General features: G+C 37.3%; 1 protein-coding gene across 8 annotated transcripts in view; it reads left to right on the top strand.

Moving 5' to 3' along the window:
* The first annotated feature begins 440 nt into the window (after positions 1-440).
* SLC35D2 (solute carrier family 35 (UDP-GlcNAc/UDP-glucose transporter), member D2) overlaps positions 441-24943 on the top strand; it is a 46664-nt gene continuing 22161 nt past the window's right edge. For 3 of the 8 annotated variants that reach the window (XR_774425.1, XR_774424.1, XM_010568676.1), the window contains exons 1-7: positions 441-471; positions 2078-2164; positions 4987-5054; positions 7124-7195; positions 9127-9195; positions 10233-10335; positions 11731-11823. Coding sequence is in view for 5 of the 8 variants with exons in the window: in XM_010568676.1 (XP_010566978.1) it covers positions 451-471; positions 2078-2164; positions 4987-5054; positions 7124-7195; positions 9127-9195; positions 10233-10335; positions 11731-11823 (513 nt within the window). In the remaining 3 variants the exon portion in view is untranslated. Of the gene's footprint in view, positions 472-2077; positions 2165-3593; positions 3667-4986; positions 5055-7123; positions 7196-9126; positions 9196-10232; positions 10336-11730; positions 11824-14232; positions 14301-15080; positions 15160-24771; positions 24819-24943 lie in introns of those variants that run through there. The other 5 variants (XR_774426.1, XM_010568677.1, XM_010568679.1 and 2 more) reach the window with 5 other exon arrangements.

The following is a 24943-nucleotide window of genomic DNA, read 5'->3' as shown; positions in this document are numbered from 1 at the left end:
CCTAGGTACTTTCTTTTCACAAAAACATATTTTTAGTGTGTTTGGGCTGTGGAGATAAGCTTCCAAGTTAGGGCAAGTGCAAGAGGTTTAACTTACTATACCATCTCAGGATGCGTGCTGTCTATGTGAGGCCACTCAAAAAATTACGCATTGTTAGAGTTCTCCAAGTGTGTTACCTTCACTTACAAATATCCCCAAAACAATGAGCAATTTAGAATTGATCAGCTATGCCTATGCTAAATTAGTTGGATGCAGCTTGCATTTTGGTACAGAAGTAAAATACTAGGACTCCAGTAAGTGTAGCAGTTCCTGAGCTCTTCTGAAAGACAGGCCAGTCATCCACATATCCAGTTGTTGACTTTGGTGCTAAAATTAAACTTTTTTTTTTCTTTTTTTTTTTCCCTTCTTAGTATTAAATCTCTGTTTATGCTTTTCAGCTTCCCATCACCAATGTTTCTTGGAATTGGACAGGTATGTTCACAAGTAAATCATACTAAATGTGCTCATTATTTTGTACGTTAAACTAATGTTTGCACAGAGATATATTTTAGGGGGGGAAATCGCTGTTATACTGCACTGCTTGTCTTCTGGATTAGATACACTGTAAGGAAGAGTGATTTGTTTTAGTGAGATCAAGGAAGTTTCAGCTTAAGTCAAAACTATTGCCTGGGAAGGGTAACGTAAAGGACTGGAAATGCCATTTATTTCCCCTTGTAGAGATAGTAGTTAAGAGATCTGGCCTTCAAAACTGTCAAGATTTGTTCTACCAAATGCATAGATCCTATGAGAATTCTGGAGCATTTGTGGATTATATGCAGAGATTATTACCCCTATCTGTAAAAAAACTGTATATTTCCTTATAAATATCTCCCCCCTTTCCCAGCAGTTTTACAGTAGGACTACCACACAATTTTGGTTCTTTGTTGCCTTATTTGCCTGTGGGCAACTTGGACTACTGCAGCAGAAATAGTTTTTTGTTATTTTTTTTGTCAGTAGGCATCATAGTAAAAACAAACCTCAAACGTCTGTGTACATGGTCCATAAAGAAGAATGTGTGACTCTGCAGAGGGATAGCTGGGAAAGATAGAGCCTTGAAGCAAGTGTTGTTTAGGCAAATTTAAAAGAGAGAATATACTTTCTGCCAAGGTTGCAACCTAAGAGTTAGTAAGGAAGAGGTGAAAACAGGGTACTACAAGTCTGACATCTCTGCTGTTTGGTGCTGAAGAGAGTAAAATGTCTTGTAAACTCTTTGCTGTGTGAGAGGGGGAAAAAGAGTTTCACACATCCAGACTGCTCAAGGAACCACACATCATGCTTCAGTGGAAGCCAAAGACTAGAAAATGTGGCAGTAATTCATGTTAAGGGCAATGATATGGCTTTGTTTCTTTGCAGAACTTAAGACTTAATGTCATTTCCATTTTTTGTTGACTGATCCTTCCAAGACTTCCCTGAACACTTTGTAAAGTGCATATAATATGGTATAATGCTTTAGTCTGCAGAACATGACTCCACCCCATTCTCTAGATAGCCAATTATTATATTTTTGTATAAAGGAAATTTTAACTTTTTTTTTCCCTCTCTGGGGCCATCTTTAACTCTTATGATGTGGGATTGCTCAGATATTCTCCTTCATTCTGTCTGTATCTTTATAATTTCTTCCTCATGTTGTCAACAGACTGATCAATGCACAACTCCTGTCTTGCAGTACCAAAAAAGCTGTAGGAATGATTCCGCAAACTAAAGAGCACTCTGAGTGAAAATAACATGATTATTCTGGGATCCTGTCCTGTTTTTTTCTCAGCTTCTTCTCAGCATGCATTGTTTCACAGGTTGCCACTAATTTTCTCAAGCTAGTAAAACATATGTCTATATTGTAGTTTTAAATAAATAGCTGGCAAAATTGATAAGAATAAAGTTATTCCAGTTTATTAATTGCATGCTATGGTGTTCTTTGAAAGAAATATGTAATACCTAGCATTTGTCAAATGCATATAAAGATTTTTCTTTGAAAGGGTTCTTTCATTCATACATTACAGTTTTACTCTTACATGACTTCTTTTTTCTTTTTTTTTTTTAGATGGCAGCCACTATACTTATCTTGTATGTGTCAAAATTAAATAAGATTGTTCACTTCCCTGATTTTGACAAAAGTATACCTGTTAAGGTAAGGATTGTGTAGGTCCTGATATTAATAAGAAAATGTTACCTCTTATAGTGGCATTCTTTCTATGGAGACAAGATATAAAAGAAGAACAGAAAAAATTTTGCATTTGTTTGTGATTGTATCTTTGTTTCATTTAATATTGGATTTGATCATTTTATTTTCACTGCAGTATTCTGGCCTTTTTTTTTGTAGAGAAATCTGGTGCCATTTTGTTACGCAGTAAATGGGAAAGGGTGCTGTGCCTTCATACAGCTGGACTAACTCTTTCAGATTCTTGAAGTATTTTTCTGGATGTATACAGCTCCCCATGGGATCAATGAGACATCTGTATTTAAGAAAGAATTTTGATCACAGCATAAAGGGAGAAAGGCTCCTTGGAAATTTGAGTGGGACCTGCGATAAAACAATAGAAAAAGGATATGCAGTAGACCAAAAACCCGAACAACAGTTGACTCCAAATGTAAGATTTATGTTCCATAGGAAGGGCTAAAGTAGTGCCCACTGAAAACACTGTAGGTAGAGACTAGCTGCATCATACAGACCTTAAGTGTGTATGGTCTAAAGAGGCAGGACAGAGAAAATATGAGAGGATCTTTTATTATCTCAGATTGGGAACTAGGATCTGAAATGACTACAGCAATGATCCGTGTAGATTTTTGCATCCGTATGCAGTGTTGCTGGAGCTTTACTTTGATGCATAAGCCTCTGGATTTATATCTTGTTGCAGGGTATTGATCAGTGTTTGGTCAGAGATGCAGGGAGTGTTAGCTCCCACCTCTGCTACAGCGCTCAGATATAATAGCTTTTCAGGCCAGCATCTTCATTGCAGAATCTTGTCTTACTATCGCTTATGAGGTTTACTATGAACGTCTTGCAGGCATTGGTGAATGCTGTTTATTCTTAATGCATGTTGAAATCATTGGCATTTCTGCATGTGAAAATCTTGTAGGAATATCTATAGCATCGATTATAAAGTGGACAATCCTTGTTTTTTCCAAAATGTGAAAGAAGAAGGTTTCCCAGTAGGTAGTTTTGAGTTCTGCATATAAACAACTTGTTGAGACCTTGAGGAGTTTCTTCCCTCCACCTCCCCCAGTCCCACTACTCTCCCTCTCTGCTGTTGCCTTCACTTTAACATCAGTACAAAGGCATTAAAAAAATATAGCACCCATTTTCTTTGTCCTAATAATATCTATCCCTTGGAAGACTTTCCTGGATATGCTGGGAGCGGTCAGCGCTGCAGCATCCAGGACTTGCATATTGTTTGTAGTGCTGGATTTGACTAGTCACAGTGAATCAGCTGGATTGCTCATTGTCGATTTCTTTACTTTTTAAAGCACCGTTTGACTTAGACTTTATCCTTTTGACAACATTTGCTTTCAATGACACTAATATTGTCATTGCTTTTTACTCCCAGACTGGTTTATGTCCTCGGTGCTTTCAGCTAGAGTCTTAAGTACTTATTTCAGTGACGAAGCTTTGGAGTTCTTGACCCTTTTTAAGTAAATGTTTCATTGATCTCTGGTGTTGTGCTGGATGTTGTAATTTTGTCTTTACAGTAGACAAATTTCAGAGGAAAGAGAAGGTAATGTCAGCTCTGTTTTCATCCTATGAATGAAATAAACCAAATTTTTCTAAGTAAAAATTTGCAGGAGAGATAGTGCATAGCAAATTTTTTGCAAACTTACATTGACAGGCTGAACATTTGTTGTTACTTATACTCCTGTTTACTTTATAGTCCTATTTACTTTTACTGTTACTTTCACTTAAAAGTTAACTTTATTTAACTATCGTTAACTTCTATGACACTTTTCTCCTCTCTCCTCTTTGCTGTAAAAGAAATGCAGAATTTTTAACGTAGATAAAATGCAGCATACTCCTCCGTGTGCTTTTCCAGCACACAGTGCTTTGAGAGGGCATAGCCTCCAACAAACAATGTCTTCCGAAACAAGTATAGGCACAAAAGCAGCAGCTATTACATGTGTTAGGATAGAGGATTTGTTTTGTCTTTCTGCCATTTCAGCTCCAGTTGACTGATAGTGAATGGGACTAGATGTACACGCCACCTTTGTCCCCTTGATTACTTTGGTTGGTTTTAATCTTTTGCAACTTTTCTGTAGTGGGAGAATTAACAGCTTTGAGCTGCAGCTGAATATTGTGTAGGGATCTCTGACTTCTTGTACATTTTCTTAAGGCTCTGAAGTTGTGTTACTGTTTCTCTGTATTGTGTTAGGGCCTGTATGTTTCTGTGTGAGTCAGTCTCATTATACTAGAAGCTGGAAAAGGTAAAGTTTAATTTACCACTAAATACTTACCTTTCCTTTCTAGTGTCTCGCATAGCATAATTTGTTGGGTAGATCTAAAATGGGTTATCTTCCAGGAATACTAATATATGTGGAGTACCTAGAGAAACACAGCATACTTGAAGTTTATTCATTCTTTTATTCCACCTGTTCTGTTGCTTATTTAGCTACTGTTATTAATATTACTTTTATACCTAAAATTCAAATATTAGGATGGGTATTAATCTGAGGGTTACAGTAATTAAAACTGATTAACATTTACTCTAAATGGAGTCTGAGTCTCATTAGAGGTAGATTGCGACTCTTCTAATGAAATCAGTGAAGCTGTAGTGGTGAATGGTCACATGAACAAGAGCTGCAGATCAGTTTGCAGCATAGTTACATTTTTTTCCTTAAAAAAACCCCTCTTTCTTGCTAAAAGTACATCTGATATTACAGGTATCAAATTCTATCAAGTAAAGTTTCTTAACAGTGCTTCAAAACATAATAATCTGAGTTGTGCTTTTAATTTTATCACAGTTGTTTCCTCTGCCTCTGATTTATGTTGGAAACCACATAAGTGGATTATCAAGTACCAGCAAACTCAGGTACAGTAAATGGAAGTTATAAGTAGACTGTTTGGATTTTACCCTTTTCTTTGTGGGGGTAAAATATAAACACTAACGAAGAGCATTGTATAGGGACTGAAATGCATATTAAGTCTGTCTGTCTAATCTCCTGGTATTATTACAAAATTCTTAACCTAACGTTTGATCTGTTTATGAGTTATATGCTTCTTTTAAGCGGAGCTTAGCCAGGCCTGTACTGACAGAAAATCACAATATTCCCCTGTGTCAATGAAAGTGCTTTCACTTTCCTGTCACACCAAAGCATCCAGCTTTTTCTGGGTGTCCTAACCAGAGAGTTTGAAAGCTATAAAAAAGACGGTTTTGAAGGAAGGAGAATAAGGGAAAGATTTGTACCATGATGTCAGTGCAGGTTATTTAGGAATCATGAAGAGATGGAAAAACTACTGTGCAGTGGGGTGGTGGCGGTGGTGTAGCCCTGCTGAGCACCAAAAGCAGGTTTTGGGAGATTGCTGAAGGGTTCCCAGGCACCTGTATGCCCATAAGCGTAGATCCGTGAGAGTTGCTTCCATGCTAGTGCTAAAAAGGTGTAAGTTATGTAGAGGACCTGCTGAAATAGATGGAACAACCACATTTTCTGTGGCAGAGGAGTGCAGAAGCATGATGACTGCACCAGGACTGCAGGATACAGCACTACCATTGTGGTGGTTTCTTGTATGTTATTACAGGCTCCTGAGGATTTGGTAGTAAGGTAAACCAAAACAGTTTTTTGCAGGTTTTCAGCATTTCAAAACTTTAAGACAGATGCTGGGAGAGAAAATGTATTACTTTTAATTTGTTTACATTTCTTTTTATTTATAGAATTAATTTTCTCTGACTAGCAACATTAGACACCTGATTATGCAAATCTTTGTTGTACAAATTCAGAAGTTGTTCCACTGAAGTGACTGTTCAGGCAGATATAAGGACTTTGGCAGTACTGTCCTTAGTAGCACTTCAGCCATTGTGAATATGGAAGTAGTTTCAATTCTGTAAAAGTTTGATTCATGGGTTCATCTTTCCCATTTCCCTAACTGTAACTTTAAAAAGTTTAGTAGGTTATTTTAAACATTAAGTGCACCATGTCCTCCTCCTATGGCTGACATACCTCTTTTACATATACTATTGGTAACTAATTTTTATAACAGAAAAGTAAGAATGGCTGCAGTGTTTCTACAATTAACATTTTGTTACATGGTTTTTTGTTATATTATGTGAGGTTTATATTATGGAATTTTCCACTTTATAGGGGTTGTCTGTAAGGTGTAGATGATCTTATGCATAACTTCAAAATGTCTGTTGTAAAGTGATTAAACTCTGTGTTAGGATTTGTGTAATCCATTAATGCAGTTGCTAATAGTTATCTAAACCGAGGATTAATTGGTCCATATGGCCATACTGTCAGATTTCCAAAGTGTCAGATGCAAATGTTTTCTCAAATCAATAAGGTTTCCAACTGTATTACTTTGTGTAGACCAACAATATGTTTTTCAAAAGTAGCTGTTTGTTTGGTAGTTGCAGCTGGTCCCACCTTTCATTTTTCTTGTACTTTCTCTGATTTTTTCTTACAGATTTATTTTATTTTTTTCAAAGTACAGCTTGTCTACTAAGCATGTTTGCTTTGTATTTTATTTCTGTTATATGTTTTCAGAGACAGGTTTATTGTGTATCCTCTAAGTTTACAATAGAAGTCTTTTTTACTTACCCTGCCCATGAATTCTACAGAAAGGGTTGTTTCATAGGGGCTATGCTAGGTAGAAAATAGCTTCTATATTCCATTTCGCTGATGCAGCAGGACCTTTTAGAAGGTAGCCAATTGCATTGTTTTACAAACTGGCAAATCTTATTATTTTTCAGTGAGTTGATTATCTAATCTGGCCCTAGTGTCAGACTGACATTTTTTAATATATGCTACGTGGCTGGGAATTTGTTTTGATTGCTTACTGTTGGACTAATGGTTTCATCTTCTGGTTAGTAAAATCAGATAAGAATTACAACATAAAAATGCTGTTAATCTGATGCTATGCTTGGATTTTTTTTTTTTTTGACAGTTTGCCGATGTTTACAGTGCTCAGGAAGTTTACCATTCCACTTACTTTACTGCTGGAAATCATCATACTTGGGTGATCCTTTTTTTTTTTTTTTCCATTTAAGATACCTTTATCTTAGATCATATCAAATGATTACTTGTGGCATCTCATCAGAATATTGAATGAGTGATTTTTACTGACAAATAGAGAAAAGCAAAGAAAGTGGTTTTATGTAGGTTTTTTTGAAGACATAGATACATATTAGTGAATACAGGAGGAAAAAAATTCAGCTTGCTCTAATTTACACTGCTTATTCTCTTGACTGTTGCAGAAGAATCAGGTAAGCAGAGCACAGCTCAGACACTTTTAGTGGTTATGGTTTGTGTGTCACCTTGGAGGCCCCTAAGCTGCAAACTGCTTCAAACAGACAGATCCTTATGTCTCAGAACAGTGACGATAGTATGGCAGTCTGCTTATGTAGCTTTCTGGTTCAAGTCTAAAAATGTACCCATTTAATGAAGCAAAGTGGTATCTACCAGTGTGCTGTTAGATCAGAAAACTCCTTAATTATGGATACTTCCTTTATTTTTAATGAGAAATCAAGAAGTGTATGCTATTGCAGCTTGGGATCACTAGTTTCAGTTGTACTGACTTGGAAGAACAGGAATATAAATACATCATACTATGTCACCGTCATAGTTCTGTCTATTAGTTAAGGTGGGGTCACAAGGGGAAAAGCAGCTTGCTGAAGCTGAACCTAGGCAACATGAGAGTGATGGTCAGGGGAAGGGCTTTTCAAAAAGCCCCCAAGTAGACTGTCATCTCCTTTTGGCTGAAGCAGCAGTTGATCAATGTGATTCATATTTGGGGATGCTCTGGGATTCTTTTCTAGTTGTAAGTTCTCACATGGAAAGCAGAACTTGCTGTCTTCTCCTGTTGGCCTGAGGACTCCCGCAGTCGAGGAAAATGTGAGTCGGTGAGGTTGTCATCAGTTCTCAGGTGGAATACAGCAATGTGATGTATAAGTGCAAGCAACATCCTAGCCTAAGGGAAGCTTAAGAGCAGAACACTGTATTCATACAGACTGCCGCAGTGTATTTCCTCAGGGCTGAAAATGAGAGGACTCCAGAGAGTCTATGCTGGCTTAACTCAGGATTTGAAAAGCAGTCAAAGTTTGGGTTGTTACTGTCTAGAGTCATTATGATAAAAGCCTAATATATCTAGAGACTGCATACAGCTTTGTTGTTGGGACAGTGGTCCACAGCTGTGCTTCTTTGACACACAGATTTCTGCAAGAGCATTGTATGTTTTGGTTTGATGGATCTTTTCTCACAGGCCAGCTCAGAGATGGGGCCTGGCCTGAGAGAATGACTAGCAGAACGTCTGTAAGGCACATTGCAGTATGGTGCAAAAATAAGTACTTAAGACATTTATAAATAAAGTAATACAGGTATAAGAAGCAAAATAGTTTTATGGTATGTTTTTCCCTACTCTGTGGCAGTGCTGATGTAGACATAGTGAAGAATATCATAAGCTTCTGTGCTTTCCCCTTCAAGTACAAGGTTTAAGTTTGACTTCAGAGTAAGTATCTATTTGAAAAATAGCTGAGCTAGTGTGCTGTACAGCATCTTCCCCAAGAAAGGTGGGATGAAAAACTCCATGAGATATGTGTAGTGATTTTCCTTTATTGGATTACTGGAAGACACTGAAAGATGTCCATTATGAATATTAATACACAGTAAATTACAGTTTGTTTCAGCACTGTTACTTTAAACCTTTAATCTTTACTTTTAAAATTATCTAGTAGGAGAATGGTCACAATGCTTTTTCAGTCTCTGTTGTCAGGGTCAAGGTCTGACAGTGTGGCACATGGTCAATCACATTGCTTCTGTAAGGTTATCAAGACCTTGCCCTCCTGTTAAATGTTCTGTGATTACTAATCACTTTGAAACTTTTCAGACAGACAGCCATTTAATCTCCTCTTCAAATAATGAAAATGTGAACTGTCTAATTTTTGCCTACAGGAAACGATACCCACTGAGTATTATAGTCAGCGTATTTGCCATCATTCTTGGGGCTTTCATAGCAGCTGGGTAAGGTTTTCATTTGTTATACAAAGTCATGTTATGAGAGGAGGGACCCCAGGAGGACTTTTTCCTTGTTAAGTGCCCAGTAAACCTAAGTTGAGATCAGTTACTCTGGATTAAGTTGATTTGGAAAATCTCTCTAGTGACATCATTGGGAGGTGCAGGAATGCAAAGGGAAAAATTAAACTCCAGCTGGAAGTATTTGGGTGCTTCTTTCCCCCCTCTAGGTTTTCCGTGGTTGCAGGATCATAAATGAAGCAAGTTAAAATTGTGAGGAGTGCTGCTTTTATTTCATAGTAGCAGTGTATTTTAATAATCTTAGAAAAATATATTCTTGTTCTGGATAGAAAGACTGCTTTTTTTGTTGTCAAATATTGTTTTGAGTTAGGCAGTGTGTGTTTTTTAAATCACTTTGAACAAGTTCAAATGTGCAATTAAGTTCACAAAGCACTCATCTGCTAGTCCCCTCTGTTTTCTTTCTGTTTGAATATTCCTTTACTTAACTGGAACTGTAATGTTATTTTTTGTCTCTTGGATTTGCTATGTACAAAGGTAAATAATTTCCATGTGATGTGACTCAGATAGAGCCATGTCCTACTAAATGAATTACCGTATATCCATGAGGTTACTAGTCAAAACAGAAAGGATGACAATATGTCTGGTCTGACTGTAAAAAACAAGTAGTTAGACTTTATTCCATAGTTACTTTTTGTGTTAAAAGAAATAGATAAGTAATGCTCAGTAATAATTGGACAGGTTGTCAGGATTGAGGCAGATGGAATTTTTCAAAGAATGAAAACTGAACATTTCCTGCCACTTCCGCACTAAATACTGGGAACTCTCTGATGACTCATTTATGATGGTCCCGTGACTGGAGAAGTGTAAAGTACTTCGATTTACAAAGAAGGCTTAAAGCAAAACCTGTGACTTGCTGGAATTCTCAGGATTTGTATTTCCTCATTTATGATATTTCTCTAGGTAAACAAGGTAATACAATGCTCGTATACTGTTTGCTTATTTACAATATACTATTTTTTTCCCAGGTCTGATCTGTCTTTTAATCTGGAGGGCTATACCTTCGTATTGCTAAATGATATCTTCACAGCGGCCAATGGAGTTTACACAAAGCAGAAAATCGATCCAAAGGTAACTGGGTTGGTTAGGTTGAATTTAACATTATGACAATATGATAACAGTGGGTTACTTATTGTATGACTTTATGAACATCCAGTTATGAACTAATAGTTTCATTTGCTTTAGTATTTTAGTTGATATATCCATCCTTAATACAGAACAGCTGGGAAAAAACTTGTTACTAATATCTCAGGCCAGGCTTAGATAAACAGTGTTTTTGTTTTCTCCCAAGTCTTTTAGGCAGAGTTTGTAGTGGCTTTAAAACGTTGCTTTTGGCTAATAAAATAAAATCAAGCCAGGCCCAAAGCAAATTGTTTACCTGTAAACTTGAGATATATAGATAGATAGATAGATAGATAGATCTAAGGAAGGTGACTTTTTGACTAGAAACACACGTTAAGTGAGATTTTTATGTTACATGAACTTGTGGGTAGGAACAGACACCTGTCCAGTTTGAGTCAATAACCACAACAACTGATATCTTTTTTGGCTGTCTAAAAGCAAGTCTACACCAAACCCAGGTATGCAAAAGAATTAGGTGATACCTTGATACATTATACTTTATGTAAGCATTGAGCAGGCTGCTCTTCAAATACAGTGCCATGAAAACACACCAAGCTATAACAAAGAGCAGTCTTGGAGATGCTGGATGGAGGTTTTGTCACTGATTTTTGTGGTTTAGTCTGTACAGTGGAAATATATATCTTTTAATAATCTCATGAGTCACATCAAATCCAGACTCTGTATTTTTTTTAATGAGCAGCACTTAACAGCCTCACAGTTTTCTACAAAATACAGGATTTAATTTTAAAGCAAGAGATAAGCTGGAGAGATTTGCTAAGTAACATGGCCAAATCTGGAGGAAGGGAAGGGTCCTTTTTCATTCCCCTAATCTTCTGCTTTTGTGTCAGGCAAGTTAACCAACAGGATATATATCCCTCAAATTGCTTGAAGTTACATCAGTTACCAGTGATTACAGATGCTCCATCTAGGAGTCAGACTTCATTAATTTTCCTGTTATGCTGGCCCCAGGGAGCCACTCTGCCCTGTGCTTTCGTGGTTGATTTGCAGTAGATGGAATGGGTAATCCCTTGGCCAGGCAGAGACTTACGTGGAGTCTAACATAAAGCAGTTCTGAGCCAGTGCCTTGGGAAGTTTCTGACTAGCTGGTGTTGTACAGAAACTGTTCAGGGTATAGCAGAGTAGTAATATTCTGCTGAGCATACAAAGTGACTGAAGTGAAAACTCGGCTCAGTACCCAACTATCACAAGCTTGTATTTTAAGTTGGAATGTATTATGTTTTGTCTGTTCATTGACGATAATGTCAGAAGGATTGCCAGAGTAATATTTAGTATTTTGCTCCCAAATGGCTTGTAATTCCAAACACCATGTTTCATTTTTCACAGGAGTTGGGAAAATACGGTGTCCTTTTCTACAATGCTTGTTTCATGGTGGTTCCAACAGTTATTATTAGCTTTTCTACTGGAGACTTTCAGCAGGTAAGGAGCAATATTATATATCTCAGAGTGATAATGGTATTTTGTTCATTTTTTTCAGTTGGGGGGTGGGTGGGGTTTTTTGTTTGTTTTTTAAAGAGGTAATCCTACCTCCATGTTAGTGACTATTATTTGAAATATGTGACTTGGACTTGCCCTTCACAGGTAAGAACTTGTAATTATTCACTCTAAGGAGAAGCTGAATTTGTGTGATAGCCCTTGTATGAGTCTTTGTTTAAGAACTAATGTATGACTGGGGACTCTCAGCTAGAGCAATTGCTTGGGAATCCAGCTGCACTGTGTGATTGCCACATGCTCTAAAATGAGATTGCAAATACCAGAACCAGACAATTTCCAGTCCTTCTCTCATTCTGATGCACAGAACAGATTCCTGTTTAGTCTCAGTCTAGTTTAGTAACCTACATTTTACATTCTTATAGAACGACAGCATGACTCTCCATAGCTAATCATAATACAGTATAATACTGTAGGCAGTATGTCCTGGCATGTAACGTATCAGACCAGGAGGTTTGTGTTTTTCTGGCTCCCTCATGGACTTGCTGAGTTGCCTTTTTACTACCAGTAAAATGAGTCTAGACATTCGTATTCCTTTTTGGAAATCTTTGAGATTTGCCACTGAAAATTGTTACAGAGCTTGGGGGTGTCATAAATCATTCCAGTGTCCATGATTTTATCATGATGTTCTTAGAAGGCTGCTTTAAGTGGAAAAATTGTCATTCCCTGAAAATGATGGATTTAGGTCTGCTCTGAGTGTGAAATCTCTTCTTGTGACATCAGTCCAGCATGACCTTGTGCCAGTTTAGGAAAATGCAGCTAATGCCCTTCTTGGCAGATGTAGTGGGGACCAAGTTTGTATGGCTGTAAGGTTTCGACTACTTTCCCAGCAGATGGGCCTGGAGGCATTTTGAGAGAACTGGACAGGGAAGTCTACCTTGTTGCTAGGTTTATTCCGTGGGAAAAATAAAGAGTGTGTTGTGCCCACATGTTGAATTGGCACAAACAATTTAATGCTTAATTGCCTGAAAAGAATAAATATCAGAGAAATGCATAGTGCCTATTTTGCATATGCATTGGCTTGATTACTTAATATTAAAAGTCCCATTAAATGTTGTGCATAACTAGTGTCAATGTGATGCACAGAGATTAAATCACAGAAAAATGGGAGAAAATGGAAAAATACTGATGAAAAGTCAACAAATCATTGTAGATAACACCTGTATTTAGCAGATTTTCAGGCAATAGAAGTTGGCTTGCTTTTACCCTAGCAGAGCTTTTTGCCTTGGTCCATCACAGACAGTGCACAGCATGTATCTTTTGCCAGTCAAAATATCGGTGCTGTGTCTATGTGACAGGGAGATTGCTTCTGCTCCTCTAGCTACTTCTGGAATGGTAGTTCCCACATCTTGTAGAGGCTGCAGTTTGGGAGTGTCCCAGTTATTCACTTGTCCTTCACCAGCTGGCTGACTAGGAGGACAGGAAAGCACGATACAATGGAAGAGAAAGGAAGCCCCAGAATGTCTCTCAGTAATACTTTGCAGTTTGTTGTTGCACACCAGCGCAATTCTAGCAGGCCAGAGCTGCCCAAGATCCCTCTAATCTGTTACCTCAGGTGGTGGAGGCTCAGCTAGCCACAGCTCAGCATGGAGCAACAGCCTTTATCCTATTTCTCAGGGATGTGTTCAGCCTTTGCTGAGTTTTGTGCTGATAAGGGTGACTTTAAACTAACCAGATTAAAATGAGGCATATCCTGGAGTTACTAAGAATGGAAAAGAACCTGTGACATGTTTTCTTAGTGACTGTTGTGTTGCACTTGTTTGTTTGTTTGCTGCATGTCACTAAGGAGCAGACTTCAAAGTGATGATTTAGCCTTTTCATTGACCTTCATTGATGAGAGACTTCCGTAATGCTTATAGAATATACTTTTGAGCTTAAAAATGCAGGCTTAGACCTTGAAAGCTGTTAATGAATGAATATATGGTATGAAATAGATTTCAAGGAGATTACTTATTTGCTTTTTCTCTCTGTCTCAAATCAACACTGTTTATTATATAATATTAATCACAGTGTTTGTATCTGTATCAGTAAATATAAAACCACAAATTCTCTGTATTGTATTTATATTTATGGCTTGCAGTGTGCGTTTTTTTATCTGCACTGCTATACATGTTACAAGAATGTGTCTAGGTATCGTGGGTGCTGTCATCCTGTTGTCTCTGAAGTTAAATGCATCAAAATGTTTCTAGTAGTAATATAAAAGTTTCATAATTACAATGTGAATCAAGTGTATTTTGTGATTTTGCACATTTTCATATTACCTACATTTATATGTGTTTACAGTTGATGATATAGCACATAATTCTTGCTCTCTCTTTTTTTTTTGTGTTTTAATAGGCAACACATTTCCAGCACTGGACAAATTTTTTATTTGTCTTTCAATTTGTTCTTTCCTGCTTGTTGGGGTAAGGACACAGGGCAATCAAGTAAGGTGTTTTAATGACAGTGTTTCAAATTGCAAATCTCAAATGTAGGACTCACTAATAAGTTATGTTAAACTTCTAAGAAAATATATTTTCCCTCCAGGCTTCTGTCTTGTCTTTTTATTATTTCTAATAGTGTAAATAACTGTTTTAGTACTATCTGTGTTGTTGACCTCACAGGACAGTGGTCAACAACATGACATTTAGCTTTTTACTTACTGTACTCAGTGTCTCTCTGCTGGCCACCTCTTCTGATTATCTGACTTCTTCTTTGCAGTTAAAAGAACCTAAGCCCTTTAGTATAGGAACTGTTTCAGTTGTTTGTTCTTTAAAGTACCTGGAAAAGTGTGGGAGACTCAAAAGTAATGAAACAATGCTTTGTTCCTGTTGGAACTGCAGTCAAGGGAAGAACAGAAAAATGTGTTGGATCCTGTTCTGCTCTTTCACATGTCACCACCCAAGGGGTCAAAGTAACTTCAAATACTGACATTTAAGAAGCACTGCTTCTTAATGACTGACTCTGCTAGTTGGCTCTGCCAGAGCTCAAGCAGCACATTTGAACGTGTATTTTGAGTACTCTGTATATGTATATCATTAACTTAAAATACAGATCCACAGAATCTTATTTTAGCGTTTGGAAAAGGTGGGATTGAACATCCCAGCAAAATACTGATCCAGAAAATGTTGAAGTTTTCAAACTGTTCGTAAACTTCTGAGCTTCCTGGGAGGAATTCATAAAATTTTCTCCTTTACTTTATCTAGGTTTCTCTTGATGTATTCTACTGTCCTGTGCAGTCATTACAATTCTGCGCTCACGACGACAGTAGTTGGTGCCATCAAGGTGAGTTATGGAGCAGAAGACGGAGATGAGAACGCTCAAATAGGTAGGGAAGAGGATTGACTCAGCAGTGATCCTGATAGTGCTTTGAGCTGGAAACTCAAAATGAGGGCTAATATTGAGACAATGCTTGTGCCACTGCTTCTTTGATTGAAGCTCAGGTATTTCCTACAAGAGAATCTTGAACCACTTTAATTAAAAGATGTACATTTAACCACATTTCATCAGGTACTGTCACCTGCTTCAGTTCTTTATCAGGTTACTGTGAGTTAGTCAAGGTGGCCTGGTGCAAATCCACTGCAAACTGATACAGACTAACCCACTTTCGCTTTGGGCTGAACTAATTTCCATTGCAGCTAATACATAGGGCATTCATAGATAGAGAGTAATGGCTAAGCTGTAGTAAGGAGTGTGTTGCTTGGTTAACTGCTTCAGCCTCTGTGTCAGAATTTGTGTTCTAGCTGAATGGACTATTTAATCTTGGTTTGTATAAATTCTGGTCAATTTGATCAACACCAAAACATGCATGTCTTAAAAACTGAACTTCATGTCCTTACAGTCTGTTTTCTCTAACCCAGTTTAATTTAAAACCAGTGCAACTTCCTCTGTGTTGATGAGGCCAGTATGTATGAGCTGGGAACATCACTGACTGCCCAAGCACCTTTTTGTAGGCCAGTTTGCAGGGAAGCACAGAGCTGTACGTTGGAAGAGTTTTAGCAAAAGATTAAACATGTGCAGTTGTGGGCCAAACGACTGTTTGAATCTGTGCTAGCTTAGGCACAGGAATAACAGTCCTCAGGGTGCTCCCTTGCATGGGTGACTAAGGAAAACAATACCACTACCATAGCAAAATCCACAAAAGGAAGACGGTACTTCTCTTTCTACAGTTGTTACAGTTGGTTTTTTTTTTTTTTTGAAAGCTAGCAAGATTAATCTAGTATTTTTCATTCTGTGGCCCTGAAAGTGTTCTTTTAAATTTTATGTGTCTGCGTTGAATCATTAAGATAGAGCAATAGTATTTCTATTTTCTGGGCAATAATAGTCTTTGAGACATTTTGAACAGCTTCAAAAATTGAGAAGCGCTTTATGATGCAGTAGTCCCCAGTAAAAACAGGTAGAAATTATGTCACTGTCCAGGCTAGCTGCTAAAACATTTGAAACCAACAAAGTGTTGGTAAAATGGTCACACAGTTCTATAGCTTTAATTCTGTCTATAGGGGACAATTTTCCCAAAAATTGATGGGAGCGGGGTGAGAGGTAGCATTTTTAACTTTAAACTGTGCCTGCCTTGAACTTGAACCAAGTGTTTTCAATGCACATTTAGTTGGCAAAGGAAAGAGGTAACCCTTTTAAAGCAATAATTTTATTGTAACTTTAAAGCATACTTTTTATGCTTGACAACCCAAACCCTGCTTTTAAGAAATGGGATTTGAAAGGAACCTTCTAAAGATTAAAAAGAAGTACATTTTCAGAAGGTAGCCATAGCTCCATTTTGTCTAATATCAAATCGCTGATTTTCTTTTTTTTATTTTCTTTCTTTTTTTTCCCCCAGAAAGTCACTCTCAGTGCATTGCATGCATTTAGAAAACATACTGATTTTATTATTTTATTTCGCTGTTACATTACCCGTAAGGCTGACATCCTGTGAAACTAATTTAAATGCTGATTTTAGAGTGGCCAGCAACAGAGTATAGCTATTTCCTTAGAAAAGTAAACTAATTAATATTGGTTTTATTCTTGGAGATGAAAACTGACTTCAATAAACGCCTGGCTTTTGTTTCCTTTCAGAATATATCCATCGCTTACATTGGGATGTTGATTGGTGGAGATTACATATTCTCTATATTAAACTTTATAGGGCTAAATATTTGGTGAGTGGAACTTGAATAGCCTTTATTTGTTACAGCTGAAAATTTCTCAGTGAGATATAGTTTTATGTTTTGTTTGATTTGGCCTACTTGGGTGATGCAGTTTTGCAACTACTGGCCTGAGGAAGCACTGCCTCAGGATGTAAAGTTCATTACAATTAGTTATGTCTTTTCATGTCTGTTTTCAGATATTGAATCTTACTGTGGTAGGATCTTAACTATGGAAACATACCTGCAGTTTTACTGTGTGGGACTGAGTTCATTCTTTTTTTATGAGCAGCGGTTCTGAGCTGTGAGGCTTTCAAGTAAAAGCCAAGTGGTGTGGGAAGTGAGTACACTGACTGAATGAGTTGTGCCCATTGAATATGAGTTATAACTTGTGAGTTGTTACTCTTTGTGTTCGGATGAACTGTTACATCTGTTTGTATGAATCTGTTGGAGCGACTGATAATTGATCTTTGTCTCCTTGGGTCCACTTTCTCAGACAGCTTACATGCTCTGAGGCACTCCTGATTTATGCAGCTGGCATTCTTTGATCCTTTGGAAGGAAGGGTACATACCTGTAAAATGGTATGTACAACATCAGGTATCTCTGACGCCTCTGTGTGTTCTCTTTTCTTTAGTATGGTGGGAGGACTGAGATACTCGTTTTTAACCTTAAGAGGAAACAGCAAGCCTACGCAATCTGGGGATGAAGAGAATGCACTTCCTGAGTCAAAGTGTTAGCCAAAATGCCTGCCTTGAAAGACACTGAAGATTCAAGTTTGTTTAGCATTGCTGAGAACTTACATGCTGGAACATATTTGGAACAAGAAAAAAAAATCTACCTCAATTGCCACAGATGTGCACATAATTCATTGGTTCAGAAATATTCTTGTACACCATGTTTTTTACATGTGGACAAGTTTAATTTTAGCTTTTTTTAACACCACAAGCTAATTTATAGGAAGGAATGCCATGAGCAAATCTCAAGTTCTAAATTTCTTCATTTACCTGTACTTTGGTGCTATCTGTACTCAAAAAGATCTGCGAGTTCTGTTTCAGTGTCTGCCAGTACTCTGAGGCAAAACTCCCTGTAAAGATCACGAGGGTTGATTCACCATTGCCTTATACCATATGCAATCTTTGATATCAGTGAAGAGATGAAAGATGCTAGTGATTCAGAATGATTTCACATATGCATTTGTTCATGTGTAAGTCATGTAGAACATATGGGGCAAAGAGGAGATGTGGCCGCAGATTGTTCCCTGTGTAAGTGTTGACTAAAGAATTCAGGATATGGCCTAGTGTGTTCAGTATACATGGAGTAGACGTTCTCTCTCAATCTTTTCCTCATTCTCAATAATATCACAGTGTTCTGCTGCAGTTGTCACTGTTGTTATAAATGAACCCTCATAACTTTGCTGCAGGATCAAGGAGAGAAGGAAATTGAGAGAGGATTTTTTAATATTTACAAAGATTTTTTTGTGTGTGAGCCAGTACCAAACAGGTGATTAGGAGGGATAACAAAGGTAAATCTATTTTTGTTTAGGTACGTTCATCTTTTTATATCACAGTCCTCTTGTCTGATGTTTTGTCTATAACTACCTTTTAATGCTGCAGAGAAGTGATGCTACAGTGTACAAACTACAAGAGAGGAAACTGAATGGTATATGGAAGGCTAACTTGTGTTTAAATGAGGAGAAAGGATCAGTGTCCTGTTGTGTCTTCAATATACAGTGAAAGCTTATCTGGTACTAGTTTATGCTTAAAATTCAGAGCAAGGAATCATAAAAAGCCCAGGGGGTTGCTACAGTGGGCAGGGCTGGTCCAGTGGTTAAAAAAAAAGGTCCAGAATGTGGCGATCTGGGTTGTCATCTAGGACAATGATGGCACAGCTCTGTATCTCTATTTCCTTCTCTGAAAATACAGTTGATAATGCTTACCTGTGTCTCTGAGGTTGTAGCATTAATCTTTGAAAACATGGTAGAAGCATTGCAGCGCTGGAAGACAGCAGAGTAATTAATCTTGTTGAAGTTCTCAATTCCCTGCAAGCGTGAGCCAAGATTTTTTAAAATAATCAAATCAAAAAGATTTTGGAAGACCTTGACGTGTAACGAGGGTGGTCTAATGACTTGTTTGATCCCCGCTTGAATTAAAATACAGCTAAATCTGAAAAGCGTTACTCTGTGTGTAACAAGTGAACGACCAGACTGGGTTAGATCTAAGAAACATGTGAGCAGCTCACAGCAGAAGCTTCAGGAAATGGCTGGGCTGCCCACTGCCTGCATGGTTTTGAATGGCAAGAGGAGCAGTGACTGCAGATACTAGAAGTGGAATATAAGGGCACAGTCAAAGCGGAAACAGAAGTCTGAGTTATCCCATTTCTCACAGCTGGCTAAGAGATGTGACTTTCATTTTCTACCTGTTAAAGAGCCAGAGAGGGAAAGGGTTGCTGCAGATATTTTAGAGAGATCTTCTGCTTTTAAAGATTTCCTTTATACTTAAAAAGCCTTCAATATTTTTTAGTCTATTCTTTTGTAGGACTCCTCTTTCTCCAGATCATCTCTACCTCCAGAATCCTAAATATTGAACCTCAACTCTCTGCAGTGGGACAAGGCATTGGAAGGTTTTCATTAATTATGAAATTATTATGAGAGCCATTTGATTGCAATAGTGATGGACACACAATGGCACCTGCTAAATAAGACGTAGTTCCCACAGAGGAACAGCTGCTGTATGCATTTAATTCATTAATATTTTGCTGTACCTTTTATAAATAAAGAAATACAGATTACAGTTTTAACGAGTTTTTCAGTTTTTGTGTGGATGGACACGTACGTAAAATGCTTTCAAGCACGCATGCATAGGATGAATATTTGCCTTCTATGCAATCAACTGATATAGTATACTTGAAGTAGTTTCATTAGTTCATTCTGTACTATAGTGGAAGTTATTTAATTCATTGTTAATGTCATGTTTTTAAAGTGCTTCAAACTTAGACTTCTCACCTAAAATACAGGCCTGATTCTCACAGTCTTTGTGATAGTATTACTCAGAATAATTTAAAAAATAAATTTAGGAATAATGAAGAGTGGGTACTATCTAGAAGAACTTGCAAGTGATTGCATCCTTTCACAAAGCAACTCAGCTTCAGTCACTTACTGTTTCCTTCTGTATCTGCGGAGATAATGTTGATTCCAGTAAATTTGCTGGTTGAAACTCTGGGAATATGGGCTCAACCAGGCACAACTGTCATGTTGGAATTTAGGCAATTACAGAAATGGCTATTTTATTCAGAAACTCAGTAATTGTGTCTTTTCAATAAGGTAGTAACTTAAAACTCATTTCTCTTAGGATACATCTGTAGACAGTCCTTACTTTTCTACGGATTTCATATTAGCTTAATGAAATATTAAAACAGTTGTAAAACTAGATGACTTATGCTGTGTGAAGCTTCATTTTCTTCTTTTGGAAAAATAGTAAAAACGGTTAGAGAAGACATTAGTCTTCAGAATACATATTTTAAAGGATCAGTAAGTGAGTTAGTTTTAAGAAATACTGGATTGATTTCTGAAAGTCACATTCCCTCACAGAAGTGTCTTGTGGTTACATGTTGCTAGCTACAAAACTTGATTTTCAGAAGTCAGTCCAATATTTTTAAAACTTTTAAGTTCTACAGGTGGCAAGGTGTAGTAACAAGGGAACATACAAAGAAACTTAAAAATGGTAACTGGACTGGAAAGGAATATTGTACTGTGCATTGATCTGTTCATACTCTTAATTTTGTAGGGATTGCTTAGCAGTGGGTTAGCTGTAATGGAGTGAGATTAAGAGAGAAAAAGTACAGTGGTCACCCAAAGAAGCTTTCTACCGATGCAATGTGTAAAGTTCTTGCAGCAATTCCTGTAAAAGTCAGAGAAGCAATAGCTCAGGAAAAAAAACTTAGACTGGACTGGATGAACAATGCTTCACATTCATATTTTACCTCTCAGTATCTTGGCCTGATTTACAAATACTAGGCCCATCAAGTACTGTAGGCATATCTCAGACTTGTTACCAGCCTCTGGAAAAAAAAATGGCAAGGGAGCATGGGCAGAGATGCAAGTGCAAAAAAGAAGACTGGCAGCTATGGAAGTTTGTGTTTTGACTCCATCACCAAATAGAAGTGATTTTTTTTTTTTTTCCCATTTAAAGGAGGTATTCAGCATCAGTATTGCATATGAAAAACACATTGCAACTTGTTAAAATTTAAAGTATTCCTTGAATAGTGAGTGATTCTTTGGGGAATTTGTGATTGCTTGTACATATTTTTGGAAATGTAATATTCAGACCTTTTTTGATTTGACTGGCTTTACTTATGGGGTAAAACAGTGAAATTTGAAGAGACCTTATGCGTGAGGAAACTGGGTTGTTGTTAAGCTAAGATGGTAATGATTTTTATATCTTCTTGTTACAGATAAGTTAGTGTTACATTTCTTGTGATTTCAGACGTCATCTTTCTCTGTAATGCATCTGCATATTTAGGGGTGACTTGTGTTAAAAGTGGCAGAATATCATTAAAGTATATAGACAAATTTTATTTTACCTTATCCTAAGTGCGTGTGTAAGCATCAGTGTTTCTCTCCTCCAGTTTAAACTGATCTTTGAAAAACGGATAATGTTTCAAATTGCCAGTGCAAAGAAGAGTAAAGGTTGTTTCTGTGATTTCCCTGAGAAATTCTATATGTTAACTTTAAAAAATCTTTTTAATCACTTGAAATCTGAATTTCATTGATTTCATCTCTGTCTTGCAGTGAGATACTGTTCTTGTAAGTATTTTTTCCCCTTAAGGTTTTGATACATGTCCTCAACTTTAATAGTAGTTTTTGTTCAGAAAAGCTGAAAGTCCTATTCCCTTGTTAATAGACTACTGTACTGCTGTAGTTGCACCATTTGTAAAATGGGTGCAATATACTAACCTTTTTTCAGAAACCTCTGAAAAGTTATATATAATATTGCTTTCTCTGTCTAGAATGAATTGGTGACTTTAGTAACCTTTTATTATTTTGTCTTCAAATTGGTAAATAAATCTGTTTTTCTGGTTTCAGTGCGAACTTGCCCTGGAAACGTCTGGGCTAGAGTTTAACTCTTCTCCATATGAGGTAGTGCTGATATGTGTTATCCCCAAGCTTTGGATTATTCTTATCCAGGGTTTTGGTTTAGACCCATCTTTAGTCTCTATCAATCCTAAACAATGACAATAATAATTTTTTTTTTCTTTTTGTTCTTGGGTAATTTCCAGAAGCAGAGTGAAACCTTTCCTCTAAAGCACGCACTAGAAATCATTATTTAGTTTGGATTTTTTCAGCAGTTTACAAATCTGGGGGTCTAATCTAAACCCTGGACATTCCTTGGAAAAAGAAAACCACGTGATGTGATTAGACTTCTCACTTCTCTGCCAGTTCACAGAGACTAGCAGTGTGCTGGAAAGAGGCATTTCCCAGCGTGAGAGCGACTGATTTGTACTAGCTCACTGCCTTCATTCACCATGGAAGTGTTCCAGCATCAGCTACTCACTCTTATTGGCGGTGTTATCTGTTTCTGTACTCTGGTAAAATGCATCAGATTTATGAAATATATTTTCCCACATATCTGGAGTGCTTTGCCTCAGACTTTCTTTCGATCGCTGGGAGAATGGGCAGGTAAAGGAAACTTACCTTCTTCTTGTAACTGAGTGGTGGATTGTTATGTTACAAATCAGGAATGTTTTTTCTTGCATTTTCTTACACTGTCCCTTCAGAACAAAACACAGTTTCCTCTAGGTGTGGTTTGCTTAATTTCTTTTTGTTTTCTCCTACTAACTTCAGGTTTATGAGCCTGAAGGTTTTGTGTACTTGGAGAGAATGGAAAAATAGACAAACTGGTAACAGTTCACACACCTGGTGTGTAGATGTGAATTCTCTCCCCTTTCCTACTTTGATGTTTGTTCTCTGCTGCAAATGCATTAGTTTTAATAGCACTGCCTATATCCTCAGTTTTCTGATATGTGAAGCAACTAGTTTATGTCTAGCACATGGTCTCTACTTTTCAAAGGAACTTTTCTTTGTTCCCAGTGATGTTGCTGCAGTGTGTTTTTTCTGAATGGGTCGCCTATCCTTGACTGTATCATTAACAAGCCAAATCTACTCTAGCCTAAAAACTTCAAAGGCTGCGACTTGGCAGTACTTTAAAAAAAAAAAAATTACACATTCTTAGAAAATAACAGAAATGTTTAATAAACTCTTCTTCCTAGTGATCATTGATGTTTTTCTTAAGCTTGTTAGGTTATCAGTAGGAAGCAAGAATGAGCAGGTACTACAGTTTCTGAGTTCCTGGGCTACAGATGTCACTGACAGTGGCATCTTGTTAATAAGTGACCCAGTATGCCTGTGCTTTGTTCCTTTCCCCCGCATTAGAGACTTGATGTGACTGGATTGGATAGATGTTTAAGAAGTACATCTCACAGTGGATTAATAAGGAATAAAATCCACCCCTGCACAGAAGACCTGCCTGAATACCAGCTGCTTCTGAAGCAATACGTAGGTCTCGATTTAAGTGAGGCAAGGACCTCCATTCTGTGCATGAGGTGAGGAGCAGCGTGTGGAACTTTCTGTGTAAAATCCTTGTTTCCACTGAAGGCTGGGAGACTTATTTCCTTTAGTGGACATTTTATGCTCTGTCCTTTTTATAAACATGAAGTCTCCTGGGCCCAGTAAAATTCGTAAGACTTGGATGATTTGCTGTATCACGTGGCAAATGAGATCCTGAAAATCATGAAAATTAAAGTTGGCAGGTGGAAGCTTGTTTCCCAACAGACTCTTGCTTTTCATCTGCAGGTCTGCTAGAAGGCTAAAGATCCACTGCTGCTTCACTGAGGGGTCTCTTTTCTCTGTGAAATGAGAGAGTAATTACCCTTCTGTTGGCAAAACCCTAACCATTAAAAATCACCTTGTTTCCCCAGTGTTTCTTGCAGTTTAGAAGTCCTTAATCCACTTTTTTTTTTTTTTATATTGACTAATTTTCCATTTGCTCTGAAAATTAGCAGGTTTACCTTGGAATTGCTTTAGTGCTTTCCCACTTCATTTATTTCTTCTTCATTTCTAAGGTGATAAGGATTTTATTTCTGTAGTTCCTTTTTGGTATTTGTTTGTGTAACACTTAAGGTTCAGGGTGCTTTACAAATGCCAAAGCTTGTTTACTTTCCCAGTAATACTAAATCCAAAGGTAAACTAAGTAGGACAGCTCTGAAGCAAGAGTGTTTTATAGATGATGGTAAGTTTGCTGTGATGTTTCCTTACAGACAGATTTCACGTGTGAGAAAGTGTTATATCAGCTTTGGTGATCAGTTAGTCCTTATCTCTGACCATTCTTCCACCATCATATAAGTGAAAAACATGCAATGCAGAACTTGTAAAATATGTATATAGAAGAAAATTCTGCCACCTCTTAGGCAATTGACTTGTTGCTTGTTGTTGACTCCAATGAAAATGAGAGTAAAGAGTACCTACTGCATCAGATAGGTTACTGTGGGGAGGGATTTTCTTTGAAGACAAAAAGTGCTAAATGAAGTAACAAAAAGATGAAAAGGTTACAAGGAAAAAAATTTTTAAAAAGATTGATTCTGTGCTTCAGTAGAAACATTTAGGTTGCAGTGTTCAAGAAACGCAGACGGTGAAGATTAAAGAGTTCAAGAAAGAACAAGCTAAAGAGCTCTAAATGTGATCCTTGTTCTTTTTACTTTCTCCAGTGGTCACAGGAGCAGGAGATGGGCTTGGAAAAGCGTATTCCTTTGAGGTAAGACAGATTACTTACCCTTAAGTTTATGTTAACAAAATGGCAATTGCTACCCCTTCATCAGTCTCTGCAAGTTAGTAAAATTATTCTAGGATTCAAAGCCACTGTGACAAACATGATGCTAA

The sequence above is a fragment of the Haliaeetus leucocephalus genome, unplaced genomic scaffold (assembly GCF_000737465.1).
Source record: "Haliaeetus leucocephalus isolate CR32 unplaced genomic scaffold, Haliaeetus_leucocephalus-4.0 Scaffold251, whole genome shotgun sequence".
In the NCBI taxonomy this organism is placed as follows: Eukaryota; Metazoa; Chordata; class Aves; order Accipitriformes; family Accipitridae; genus Haliaeetus; species Haliaeetus leucocephalus.
The sequence above is the reverse complement of the archived record's forward strand: the minus strand, read 5'-3'. Positions and strand labels throughout refer to the sequence as shown.